Source organism: Chaetomium fimeti (assembly GCF_033439085.1).
Source record: "Chaetomium fimeti strain CBS 168.71 chromosome Unknown B0H64scaffold_3, whole genome shotgun sequence".
NCBI lineage: Eukaryota > Fungi > Ascomycota > Sordariomycetes > Sordariales > Chaetomiaceae > Chaetomium > Chaetomium fimeti.
Genome location: NW_026944331.1, coordinates 4,446,145 through 4,459,084, shown reverse-complemented (window position 1 = coordinate 4,459,084; position 12,940 = coordinate 4,446,145). Strand labels below are relative to the sequence as shown.

Below are 12,940 nucleotides of genomic sequence, written 5' to 3'. Positions count from 1 at the left end.
GGTACGCGAGTAAGGAGCCTCCATTTTGTCAGCTCAATTCGGAGGAGGTGGGGCCAACTGTAACTGTCTTTTTTCTCATCCTCCCCATCCTCCCCGCTCTTCTCATTTGCCTAGGCATCTTTTTACTCGCAGCGATGCGCTGAGTGGTGCCGACTGTTCCGCGGCTCCGTTCCGCGGTGCCTTTCGCCTGTCTCGGTTCGACCGAACCGTCGCTTTCGATCTAGTGAACCCGGAGCGCGCCGAAACGCCTCTCCATCGACGGCGAGACTGGGTGGCTGGTCAAGGATGTTGCCTGCTTCGGGAATATTCACCACAGGAAGAGCGATACCGTGTGCGCGCGATAATGCTGGTATCCCCGGGAAGACTCGAGGAACTTTCGATAAGGGACGAACTCCCCGCACATGGCGTACTGCGACACTCACAGGGACACTACCCAGCGGGCCTGGCTGCCACGGCGATCTCTGCCCCTACCCGAGAATTCTCGTATACAGATTACAATGCATCGCATCGCCCGCCGCTTATCCCGCGTATCGCGGTCCCGTTTACCCGCCGGGGAATCGACCCTCGGGGGGCTGTTGAGGCTCCCTCGCGCATACCGACGACCCGGACGGCAAATGTGGACAAATCGGACGGATGCCCAAGTAGGAAGGTCGCAACAACCCCGACTCCTGGAGCTTTCGTTTGTGGGGGGTCGACATACGCCCTCGACCAGTTTGCCATGAGTTTTATAGAACACCTGTGAGGTTTGTTCATTCGTTGTTGAGACATCACAGCCTTGCCAAGTAAGAGACGTTCGACCGAGCCCATGCTTGACGTCGCGAGTTGGGCGGGAAAAGGCTTGTCTCCCTGCGCCAAGTCGTGCCGCGACCTTGGCCGCCGCCACCGTTTATCTTGGCGCCTTCCCCTTCGGGTAACTTACACGGATTCACATTTTGGCCGTATTGGTCCAAGCGTCGGCCCCAACTCGGGCAAGCACGCGCCTGATTCCTGAGAGCATCCAAGTACCTTCCATTCTCTCATCAAATCAACTCCCTACCTGGCAAACCCGAAAATCCCCGCTGCCGGATTCCCGGTCCCCGCATTCTTATCATTGACGCCGTTTTTGTCACGTGCATTTCAGGTTTTGATCAATGATCTGCTCTTGCTGATTATCTTCTGGAACTTTGGCACGTTGCGATGATAGGGGGAACCTCCTCCGCCCAGCCAGGCAGGTCGTCCCGTTTGGGTTTCGACCACAAGGGGCGGCGAACTCGCCGATGTTACCCCCAGACACCGCCAAGCAGGAAGAGCGTTGATATCCCACGCCGGGGACATCAAAACGTGATGTGCCACTGTGGACTGTGGAGATGGGATTCAGGCATGAAGTATGTACCTACCCAGTCACCCAACCATCATAGAAAACCCAGCGAGGTTCAGCTTCCATCTCATCTCATCTTGTTCCTCGCATCGGTGTTTTACGGGCCTGTTCATTTAGTTCTCTCAAACGGAGCGGAGACCAGAATCACGAATGGGTCTCTCAGGTGTTCAACTCAGTTAACATGCTCAAACTATGGTACTTAAATAAAGCGGAAATGGCCATTAGCTGCTAATATACTCGAGAACGCAAGCCGTTGAAGCAACCTTTGTGATCTCACGCACTGCATAGGTAGGTAGGTAAGCAACGTCCGTGTTTCCGGCCAGCGCAGACCTCCCCAAAACCTATACGCCCTGTCACGTCATCGACCTTGAACCCTAAGCAGGAACACCTACCCCACTCATCACACCATTCTGGGATGCACGCCCATCGCTGCGCTCATCGTTATCAGGCACATCACTCTTCCAGAGGCTTGTTCGCCCACCCAATGGTCGGCGGCTCCTCGCCGTTGAACACGACAAACGCGGCCTTTAGGGCGACATCACCCCAGATATTGATACCGATCCCACTGCTGCTCTGGAGCCCGCCGAAGCATGTGGGCGACCCGTCGGTCACGGCCGCATAGCTCATGTACGACGGGGGGATTGTGAACTTGGCTTCACCGATGCCGAAGACGAAGGGCGGCAGCGTCGAGTTGCAGGGGAACACATACCCGCCGTAGCTCCGGCTGTTGGTCGCCCCCTCCACCTGGCGGTAGTAGGCTGTGACAATGGCCGTCGGCAAGTACACGAGCGAGGTGCCCGTGTCGGCGATGCCCGTGATCGGGGACGAGCTGAAGGTTCCCGACCCCACGCCATAGCCGGACGATGTGAAGGTCCAGTAGCCTGGGTCTGTGTCGACGGGCACGTAGGTGATCTCGCCCGTGTACTTGCTCTCGTCGATAAACCCAAAATCGTACGTGCCCTCTGCGTGAAAGGAAGCACGTTAGTACTGACCATCGGCCGACGAACCGAACTGATCGGCACGCTATCACCTACCTTTCATGTACTTCAGATCGGCCGTGAACACCGGGGCATCCAGCTTCGGCTTGGCGTTGTCGAAGAAGGTCAATTGACCCTCGGGACTGACCGTGTTCAGGGTGCTGAATCCAAGTCCCACGAGCCCATCAATGTTGTCCTCAGTGGTGAAGCTCGACGACACTTCCTCGGCAGTCTCGACCGCCTGGGTTTCCACCATGATGCCGCCAATAGCGAAGTTATCGGTATACACGTTGCCGCGGGACCCGGACCCGTCGCCGTATCTGATGCTCCACGTGTGCCCGTCGAGCAGCTTGGATGTCGTGGACTTGTCTGGCGAATATATCTGCTGACCACGGACCTGGGAGGCCGGCGTGTGGCTCGAAAAAACCCAAAGGTCGGATGAACCAGTGTCAAGGTCGAGCTGGAGCGTCTGAGGAGGGGTTCCAATGGTGACGGGGGTCACGTATGCAATGTCAAACCTCGGGTCGATCGGCGTTGCTGCGGCGCTGCCAGTGTCGCGTTTCACCGCGGCAGCATTAAGCGCATCAGTGTGGGCTACGGCCCTGACGAGGTCGTCGGGCGCCGGGACACCGTATTTCAGATACGTTCTGTACACTTGTCGGGCGCCATTGAAGCGGTAGTTCGGGCGGGGAACTTGGTTAAGAGTGGCTCTGCCGTTCCCATGGCCGATATTGGTGGCGCCGATTTTCGGGGGTAGGGCCGAGCCAAGGCCTAGTCCGGCGAGGATGCTGGTCAGTACGAGGTTCGTGATGGTCACCATCCTGGCGGTGTTGGGGGTCGGGCTGGGGTAAGACGCCGAAGGTTCGAAGGGGATTTGTCCGGGGGCCTTGTGTTTGCTGCTCGGCAGGAGAGGGGGTAGGCGGCAGAACCAAAAGGCGGGCGACTTTGATCTCCCTGGTCGGCGGCAGGGGAGGTGTTGCTGGGCGAGGACGAGCTTATCTACCCTCTTGCCGTCTCCGCTCGCTGGGCAATATCTATCGACATGGCGATAGTCGACCCTAAGAGCACGAATGGCGGGCCATGTCTTGAACGTTGGACCGGAAAACCGACCCGAAAGGCGGGTCTGCTAGTTCCCGAGGCCTTCAACACCCGAAGGGGTAATGCTCCAGGCCTCGTCGACTGGGCCGGTGGGGCAGGGAGTGTGACGCGAGCCAGATCCGGGCTATGTGAGATCGCTAGACGTTGTATTCGCCCCGGCAAAAGGTTGCAGTGTCGCTTTCGAGTCCCTTCCCCAGTTTGCCGCTTACGACAACGGGCCCCAGCGCTGCCGCCGGATCCAGTACATACTGTGTACATATACCGCCGCCTTGACTTGGGAATCCACGCGCAGCGTGGGCGATAGAAATGAGGTGCTCCGTGGGATGACCTGGGAGGCGAATTAGACGCCGCTGTTGTTTATTGCAGGCTTGCAACTCCCGTAACACGGCCTCGGCAGTTTAGCCAGATCCCACCCACCAGACCGGTAGTAGCCTATCACATGAAGTGGGAGCTTCCCCAGCTTGCTGATCATAGCTGCCGTGAAGGGAATACCACAGTCAATATCTACATTTCCTGGCTCCCAACGGCGTTGGTCGTGCCGTGCCCAACTGTTGGTGGTCTGGCCGTGTCTTGCATAAAGAGCCAAGACGCGCTTTGCGGCATTTGCAACCCCTCTCCCGCTCTCACATCTTGATACTGACGATGCCGTAGGTGGAATCGTCTTCACTTTGTTCGGTTGATATGAGGGGATAAGCGCTGTTATCTACACAGTAAGCGAAACAATGGCGATTGTTCTGGGTCCGTTCCCGCCATATTGTTGGGAGACCCAGGCGGAGGAGTGGCCGGGACGTTCAACCGGTCGAGCCGTATAATCTCAGAGGATTGTGCAGGGCCTCGATCGGTGTTAGGAGGAAACTCACTCCAACAATATGTCCGTGACACGGCCGAGTCGTCTGTGGCACAAGACGAATACGCTCTCTTATCCATCCAAGCCATTTGCTGCCGTGCGCCCAGTGATACGGCACATCCTTGCGGTAATGCTTCATCTCGAAAAGGGCCAGATTCAAGGCGGGGGTACCAAGTCTTCATTGACATAGAAACTAAACACGAATTAGTATGTGGTCCTCCGCTTTGAACCACAAACCGAAGCCAACACCGGACATAACCTAGGATGGCCAGATTCTAGGTTTATACACAATACTTTGCCAATCGTACATTCCGTTACACTGAAGTCCTGTCGATCGTGTCATTGGGCCCCCCTCCCCGGTTGACCTTTCGCCGGGCCCATCTCCCGAGAACCTTGTTGGCGGCGGCAGGTGAGACAAACGGCGTCCCCGCACCGATCATCCTCTAGCGCAGCCGCGCTGCTGATACGAGCTCTCGTGTAACCCGACCCCTCCCCCCTCCCTCCTTCTTAGCGGTATCAGCCCCCAACTCCGTTATTCATCCTCGACAAGCGGATGCGCGACACGGGTGCATCCCAACCCCCGCCCCATGAGCGATTCTCCGCAGAGCGTGACGTACGCGAAAACAGCACGGTAACCAGCTCCTCTTCCTCCTCGTAGCGGGGTGGTTGCGGAAACTATCGCGCAAAGACCTTGACCACTCCGTCGCCGCCGCCGCTCACCACCCATTTGCCGTCCTGACTCCAGACGACGGTGCAGACGCCCTCGCCACGCATGACACGGTGGTTGGTGATTTCCTGGGTGCAGGATCGCTTCTCCAACGACCAGAACCGCAGGGAAGCATCATGACCCGCGCTGACTAGCTCCCGACCGTCGGGGCTGAGCGACAGGCTGGAGATGGAGGCTGGGTGAGCGACCATGTTGTACGTGCATTGGCCTATTCAGGTGGGGTTAGTTTAGTCTCAGTGCGAGTCGGGGCGGGGATGCCACCGGGACAACTTACCGCTGTTGGCATCAAAGAACCGCACGTAACAGTCCTCGTGGCCGGAGATGATGACACCTTCGACCCCGGATCCGGCCATAGCTCGACCACCGCCGGTTGGCCCACCGCCAGCTGTGTCCTCCTCGCTCAAACCTTGATGGGGTTGATGATCCAGTCCGGCGGTCGTCGCAACGACTGCGTTCACGCTGGTCGACACTGTGCCGTCGTATGTTTCTAGGCTTGCCATGGTGCCGATTTCCTCACCGGAGCGTGTGTCATAGACAATAATGGCAGCATCTGAGTAGCTAACCACAAAGGTTTCACCGTTCAGGCTTAGCGGCGTGATGCATGTCGGGCTTGCTTTCGAGTTTTGGCGCGAGATGGTGTGGATCAGCGTATGATGGCACGGCGAATTCGAGGCTGTTGTGGGTTGCGGCGAGTTGGGGAAGGCCGAACCAGAGCTCATTGAGTTGCCCCTGACACGACCGCCTTGTGCGCGGCGTCCACCAGTAGGCTGCGGCGAGGTAAGCTGCGGAGGCGAGCTGACTGCCCACACCTTCACGCAGCCATCCGCCGCCCCGGACACGAGCAAGATGCGGTCTGGTGTCCCGTATGCGTTCGACTGGCCGAAGATGGCCCCCAAGTTTGCCGGGAGAACGCAGAGCCCCCAGACAGCGTCGGTGTGGCCGTCCAAAGTCGACTTGGGATCTACCCTCCCGCGCTCCCAGATCCGGATCGTTGCATCTTGCCCGCCGGAAAAGATCCAGCCGTCGCCCTGCGCGCGGCCTCCTGTTGCGAAGTTCGGGGACGGCGACCAGGATGTCAGTGAGAGGACTGCTCCGGCATGGCCACGATGTGTAAAGTCTGCAACGACGTCAAGGTCGGAGCCGCTAGCACCCATGTGCCCGGGATGCCGATCGGGAATGTGGAACCGCTTGATCGTCCCGTCATCCCCGGCAGTGCAGATCTCGGGTTCGCCGGGGCTTCCGCCGCCGGAGAAGATCACGGTCCGGACCGTGTCTAGATGACCGCGCAGACCAAACTTGAGCTTGAAGTTGGAGCTTTCAGCCTTCGGGCCTAGGGCGTTGAGGGATAGCTCGTGGTCTGCGCTCCTCCTACGGGCCATTGAACTTGAGCTCTTCCTCCGGTGTGCGAGCGGTGCGCGGTTTGGCGATCGCGGAATGTTCTCCGCCGTCGGAAATACATCGGTATCTGGGCGGGTGGTTGAGGCCTGTTGGGGCTGATTGGGCGCAGCAGTGTCTGGGAAGTTGCCATCATTAAAATCCCAGCTATCCGCCTCATCCACGGTGCGTTTCTCGGCGCCGTCTCCCTTCTCTTCGGTTTCGTTTATATGTTGGGGTTGGTTGACCAGCTCGGTCCCCTGCTCTGTCGTCGGCCTCACAGGCGCGGGCCCCTGCGCTGGCCACTCGGCGGAGTTTCCGTACCCTGCGGGAGGATGTTCGGTGTTCGAATTGCGGCCCAGTGGTGCGGGCTGGGTATCGAGCGGTTTGACCGGGAAGTTTCCGGACGCTGGAGGTGCGGGCGCCTGGCTGTTCGGGACTGGGGCTGGGCGCGACTGCGCTTGTGCCGTGACGTACTCGCGGACGTTGTTCTGTTGTTGCTGCTGTTGCTGTCGTAAGCCCTGCTGGTAGGACTGGTCCAAGAGCGGCTGGCCGAATGCGTCCCCCTCTCGTAGATCTTCGATTATCGGGAGCGGCGGAGACTCTCTAGGGGCTATCGGGTTCGCAGGAGTGATCATTAGGTAGGTAAATTCGGCTTGACACTGGTCGAGGAATGATTTCAGCTCGTTGCGCGAGGCCTCTTCGTCAGCGAGACCGGCTTCGAGCGAGCCGCCCTCCATCGAAGGCGCGCTGGGTTTCTCCAACGACGCTGCGTGTCCATGCATCTATTAGCTTCGCGATCATTGGCCGAGGCGCAGAGAGCGTGGCTTCAAACGGGACTTACGCCGTAGTTTCTCCTGGAGCAGCGAAGCGCGATCCAGCTTAGGATCCGCTTCGGTCGGCTTATCAGATTTCAACAAGGCCGACTGGTCCTTGACCTTCTTTTCGAGGATTGTGACATATTTTTTTAGCGCCTTTTGTGTCGCGTCGGCTCTCCGTGTCTGACCCTCGAGGCTGGCTATCCTGCTCTTCATTTCCTGCTTCTCGATTTCCCAGGCGTTGCGGTCGCGTTCGTGGCGGTGCCATTCTGTTTGGAGAAAGCGCATGACACCTGTGTGCCCCAGGTTAGCTCTTGACGCCCTCTCTCTGGCCTTGAACGCTGCACCGACCTTGTAGGGTGTACTCGGTGGTTGGCGGTTGGTTGGCGTTGTTCCCCATCATGCCGCCCGTCTCGCCCAGCCCGCTGCCTCCGTTTGTGCCCATGGCGGCGACCGGGGCCTAGTTTAAACGTCGCAAGCGTCCAAGTCGATCACTCTGGCCATGGACAGGCCGGCGTGGGATAAGAGTGTTGTTGGAGGCTGGGTAGAGAGCTCTGGGCGGGAGCTCCGACCTAGGTGGGTAGTGTTGTCGCTCAGGGGAATGAACGAATGTTCCTGTAGCTGAAGCAAATCCGGCGGGTGCGCTCGAGAAGCACAGCGCGCCGATGTCGTGGGACGATGGGCTCGAGGATCGGGACGTTGAAAGGGGGTCATGCGCGCGCGTAGGAATAAATTTTCGGGTCTGCCAAATCAGTCTGCAGCAGGGCGGCAACGCTCGCCTGTGCCTGGTGATGCTGGCCAAAAGTGGCAGGCCCGCAGGCCAGGAGCTTGTTGGGGCCCACAGATTGCTGGCACGGCTGGCGAATTACAGTTCTTTGTGCGCCATGAGGCTGCAAGGCACGCTAACCTGAAATTTCCGTTATCGGGTTTTTAAACCCTTGCTGAGAGTGATTCTCGAGTGTTCCTCTTTGGAAATTACAAGAGGAACACTTGAGGATTTGAGTCTGGTTACAAGTGCAAGTGCACCTGAAAGAACAACTTGGGAGTTCATTATCATGGGGTGCAAAGACAAAATGATAGTTCCCTTTCCAGGCCATTCATAACCTGCACCGTCCTGTCTTCCAAAAGGGGCAGTATATTGATTGCCATGGAACTTTGGCGCGTTGGTCTGTTGGCTTGATCTTAACTCAGCTTGACGTTCACTCGAGACATCAATTTACCAGACGGGCCACGCTACATTGGATAAAGATTGCCCAGGTGCGATTGCTGAAAGTTGGGTGGTTCGAAACAATGAGTTGTCGATGGATAACAACCAGAATCAGGAATCAGATTTCCAAGCGGCAACAGACGAGGAACTCGCGCGATGATTAAAATGTTATCCCTCAATAATTCTCCCTCAAGACGCTCCGAGGTGGCGTGATGTCTTCACAGCTCTAGCTCTTCGACTTCCATATCACAGGTCAAGCATGTCTTCACCGTCATTCCATCCTCGTTTTCGACGGTCCGCCCCCATTCATGCACATGTTTCCCGCCGCCGCCGATGGTATCCCCGAATTTAGTCGCCTTGCCTATCCCACCTCCCCCGGCGCTGCTCCCAGCCTTTGCATTGTTTCGGCGAAATGCATCTGTCCTAGTTTTTCGCTTCAGGTCCAGGAGTTTCTCTTTGAACTTCGCCTCCTTGCGCCTCTTCTTATCTGCCTCGCGCTTCTCGAACTCGGCATCCAGCGCTTCGGTCGAACCCCACTTCTGGTTGAATGCGTAGTCCTCGACCTGGTAGCGGAGGAAGAGCATCATGTCATGCCAGTGAGACTTGTGTGGATTCGGCTTAGATAGGTGCGGGAGGAGTTCATCGTCTTTAAGTTCGGCTGGAGGACGGTGGTTAGCGCTGCGGTGCATGTCAAGGCCTCCCGTTGCCAGATTCACTTACGCTCCGTCAACAAATAATCCTCCTTGCACTCTGTCTTGGTGAGCAAACTATATTTCTCCGGATACTTTTCCTTGCAAGTGTTGCACACGGCGCAGCCAAAAACCTCCTCCCAGACAAAGTCGATCTCCACGGTGCGACACTCGCGGCATCGTTTCTTGGTCTTCTCGTCGGCGAGGACGCTCAACGAGGGCTCAAACGGCCCTGACTTGTTGCGTTGCAACTTTCTGAGCAGCTGCATCCGCTCCCACTCAGCCGCCGACATATGCGCCGGCTTCTGCTCGGCACCCGGCGGGCCGGATGCGGAGACACCTGTAGACATGCTCTTGTTCCAAGGATCATCCTCTGTGCTTAGAAAGCCGCCCTTGGTGTCGGTCATGGCACTGAAGTTGTAATCGACATATTTGCTAAACTTGCGCGACATGGGCGGCAGCTCGGAGCCCCCTGTGCCGGCCCCATCTTTGGAGGCAGTTGTGCGCGCATCGCGCTTCGTTGTCGGCACCTCAGTTCGTGAGATGGATGTGTACGGCCGCTTCTTCCCGGCGGGGCCGGCGAGCCGAATATCGTCTGTCGCGACAAAGCCGGAGGCTGTTCGGGGTTCGGGCTGGACTCCAGCGGATCTTTGCTCTTTGTCGCGCTGGTCGCGAATGGCTTTGGCGCGCAGTCGCGACTCTTCCTACGATTCAAAATGTCAGCGTAAATCGACGGAAAGGGGAGACGAGGGACTCACTATCCGGCGGGTGACATCGGGTGTTGGCGGGGATGGTGGCCGTCTCGAGGCTGGTGCTCCTTGAGGTTGCGGTGGGGTGCCAGGGCGGTCCATGTCGAGGCGGGGATTTCTAGGTTGTTAGCCGATGCGCGCGAGGTGGTGACATGTCCTGTGTATATATAATGGACCCCAAAAAGAACCCAGGACACTGGGCCCAACTTTACTTGTCTGAATGCGCGAGAAGAATGAGTTGGCAAGATGGCTGGAGGTTGTTGAAATGCTAAAGTTCTGAACAGCCCGGACCCCAACCCGGCAGGCAACAATGTTGGGGAACTTAAAACTCGGCACGAACAAGTATCTCACGCACGACATATGTTGGGATTGAGGCGCACTGCACGTACATCAAAGAAAACCACTTTAGAGCGCAGTTTGGTTTCATCTTTCGTCGTGGTGGGCCATTGGGGTGCCCGAATTAGCTCGCCGTGGATAACCTTGACCGTTTCGCAGGTTCCTTGATCGTTCCGTGGGTTGTTATCGTCTAGTCACGTCTTCATCTATTAATTACCACTACCATCATGTCCGTAATCATGCGTTGTATTGTACAAAACTGGTTCAGGTTGTTGACCCGGCCCGTCGCCGCCAGTCTCGTTCTGATTACTCCTCCTTGGCACCGCCACGGCCAGCGCGCTCGGCCGCCTCAACCGCCTTCTTGTCAGCCTGGGCGGGGCCGCCCTGGAGTCCGCTCATCAAGCCGGCAGCCTGCTTAAACGGCCTCTTGAGATCACCAGAAGCCGGCTTGCCCCAGATGTGGATCTTGGTCAAGTTCGCCTCGAGGGCGCCCTTGAGAGGGATGATGCTCTGGATGAGGAGAGGGTTGGTGTACTTGAAGTAGATGTGCATGACGCCCATCATGAGAACACCCATACCCTGCGAGCGCAGGAGGGTCTTGAGCTGGCCAATGTCGTAGGCGTGGACGGTCGTGGTGACGAGCTTGCCCTCCTCGCTTGAGCCCATCGGCGCCGGCTCGACGTACTTGAGCGTGGTCATATCTAGGAGACACGACGGTTAGCATCACCGGATCGGTAGGAGCATGGTGGTTGTGCGCTGTTCGGGCCTGGACCTAAACATACCCTTCTTCTTGTCGATGACGACCTTGATGTAGATGTTGATGCTCAGGATGATCAGGTTGCTAGCGATGTAGATGGCGCGGCAGATGTTGAGCACGTTCGGATCCTCAAACGGGATCCTCTTCGCGACCTGCATCATCCCCAGGATGATGATCAGGTTCGTTCTGCGCGACGTCCACGTTAGCCATTCCGTCGCTGTCCACCTGTATTCTTCCGGCTGAGCTCGCGTGTCCTTACATCTGGGGGCTGAGACCGGCCATTGTGACTAATTGTGTCGAGCGTCGCGAAGAAGAAGCGGGTTTGTGTCTTCGCGATTTGGGCGCGACTGTTTTGCGGATGCCAGCGTGGAAGGTTGAGTAGGGGGCAACGCCGCGAGTTTTTTTGGATCTGGAAATGTCCCCACAAATGGGCTGCCGCAATCTGATTTCGAAGGAGGCAATTGACAGTTGAACTGACCGAACCAGCTCCACTTCTCTCCGTGTCCCCCGGTCCCTGTTGGCTTCAGCTTCAGGCCCAGTGCTGGGCACCGGCGTTGCGGTTCTTCCGTGGCTGATCCCCCCCGGAGACAAAGAACCCGGCCGCCTTACTGGCTCCAGCGCTGGCCCAGGCCCACCACGCACGCCCCAACAGCACGAAAAGGCCACGTTCGCGTTTGGTTGAGGGCTTCTTCCATCTTCCACGATCAGGGAACCCATCGTGGACCCAGCGCGTTCCCACGTGAGAACCACCCCATTGGTTTCTTTCGAACGGACGTTTGTCAAAAGGGTGACGAAGTACGAAGCACCTACTATGTACATACGAAGTAACATTAGACGAACTGCCTTCACGTTAGCAAGCGGCTTGAGCTGCCGAGGCTGCTCCCGTAGTTGCTCGACCAGATGTTTGGGAGGAAGTGCCGGAACTCTCGAGAAATACGGTACCACCGGTTTCTGGTGAGGTCCATTCCCGGGCTGTATTCGAGCTAAAATTCTGCTGAAAGGAAGGTACCTAAAGCCGAGCTTGGGGAAGGAGCAATAAGCATCAAGGCACCTAACGAGTAGCCTCCCGCACTAATGCATCCAAGCTCGAATGCCCACCGAGTCCATGGCAACCACATCCATCTGACTCTACTGGGTGCTAGTAGTTGGGTACCTGCCTAGGTGTATGCCACCCTACCTATCTCGTCGCCCTCTAGGTAAAAAAAGCCGAACTCCAAAAAGGAAAATAAGAAACTAAGCATTGAGTGAAAGAAATCGGGAAAACAAATCAAACAAATTGGGGGCATTTGGATGGCTTTCGTTTCGTTCCGACAGTCGACGGTTTGTCGACGGCTGCGCTTGGGAAGTGCTCGCGACCAAGACACCTCTCGAATCTTTCGTTACCGCTAATTAGTTCTTGTCTCAGTAAAGGGTAGACCTGCGGTTCCTCTTACACAGGGGGATGCGGCACTGAACCAAAGGACCTGGTCATTTCGTACCGTGATGCTCCATCGGTTGTGTGGTTTTCGAGAAGAATTTAGTAACGGGGCCAACATGAGGATACAACACTCCATAGACGAAGTAGCGGATTCCAGTTATAAGGGAGGCGCGCTACGGGTGCCCAGTCGACATCTAAACAGTATGTACATACATCGCCAAGGTGATGGTCTCGTTTTTCCTGGAGCCCATGGTGCTGCACCTGAATCACGGTTACACCATGATAGACCCTGAGTACCTAGACAGGGCGAACGGCTCCCCTGACCATCACTCTGATTAGATCTGCAAGCAGCCCGTGCCTGCACGGCTCGCTGCATCCCCGAGACGGGTTGCGGGGTCTTGACATCCCAGCGCTGAGGATCTGCCGTGATGTCGGTTCCCGCGTTCTTTTTCAGCCGGGAAGAGCCCGAGGAACAGACGACGAACCAGGAGATAGTTTATTCAGCCCGTACTCCACCCTCCACGAGCCACGGCATTAGATATAGATCCAGCCCGGGGCTCGACTTAATTCTCCGTAGGGTTGATGCC

At 57.2% G+C, this 12,940-nt stretch overlaps 4 protein-coding genes across 4 annotated transcripts; all 4 read right to left on the bottom strand.

The window, feature by feature from the left end:
- Positions 1-1,685: 1,685 nt before the first annotated feature.
- Positions 1,686-3,265, bottom strand: B0H64DRAFT_137092 (aspartic peptidase domain-containing protein). Its single transcript, XM_062798228.1, has 2 exons — positions 2,392-3,265; positions 1,686-2,319 (listed from the first exon to the last, which is right to left on the bottom strand). Exons 1-2 carry the CDS (start codon positions 3,152-3,154, stop codon positions 1,811-1,813), a joined length of 1,272 nt encoding a protein of 423 aa, XP_062661580.1. The 5' UTR covers positions 3,155-3,265; the 3' UTR covers positions 1,686-1,810.
- Positions 3,266-4,776: 1,511 nt separating this feature from the next.
- Positions 4,777-8,007, bottom strand: B0H64DRAFT_393759 (WD40-repeat-containing domain protein). The gene is made up of 4 exons (XM_062803665.1): positions 7,550-8,007; positions 7,225-7,491; positions 5,281-7,149; positions 4,777-5,214 (listed from the first exon to the last, which is right to left on the bottom strand). Exons 1-4 carry the CDS (start codon positions 7,641-7,643, stop codon positions 4,955-4,957), a joined length of 2,490 nt encoding a protein of 829 aa, XP_062661579.1. The 5' UTR covers positions 7,644-8,007; the 3' UTR covers positions 4,777-4,954.
- A 557-nt stretch (positions 8,008-8,564) lies between these two features.
- On the bottom strand, positions 8,565-10,354 carry B0H64DRAFT_393756 (XPA protein C-terminus-domain-containing protein). The gene is made up of 3 exons (XM_062803664.1): positions 9,853-10,354; positions 9,126-9,798; positions 8,565-9,063 (listed from the first exon to the last, which is right to left on the bottom strand). Exons 1-3 carry the CDS (start codon positions 9,943-9,945, stop codon positions 8,624-8,626), a joined length of 1,206 nt encoding a protein of 401 aa, XP_062661578.1. The 5' UTR covers positions 9,946-10,354; the 3' UTR covers positions 8,565-8,623.
- Positions 10,355-11,561, bottom strand: B0H64DRAFT_358305 (inorganic phosphate transporter Pho88). The gene is made up of 3 exons (XM_062801643.1): positions 11,196-11,561; positions 10,962-11,122; positions 10,355-10,880 (listed from the first exon to the last, which is right to left on the bottom strand). Exons 1-3 carry the CDS (start codon positions 11,216-11,218, stop codon positions 10,486-10,488), a joined length of 579 nt encoding a protein of 192 aa, XP_062661577.1. The 5' UTR covers positions 11,219-11,561; the 3' UTR covers positions 10,355-10,485.
- Between the last annotated feature and the right edge of the window lie 1,379 nt (positions 11,562-12,940).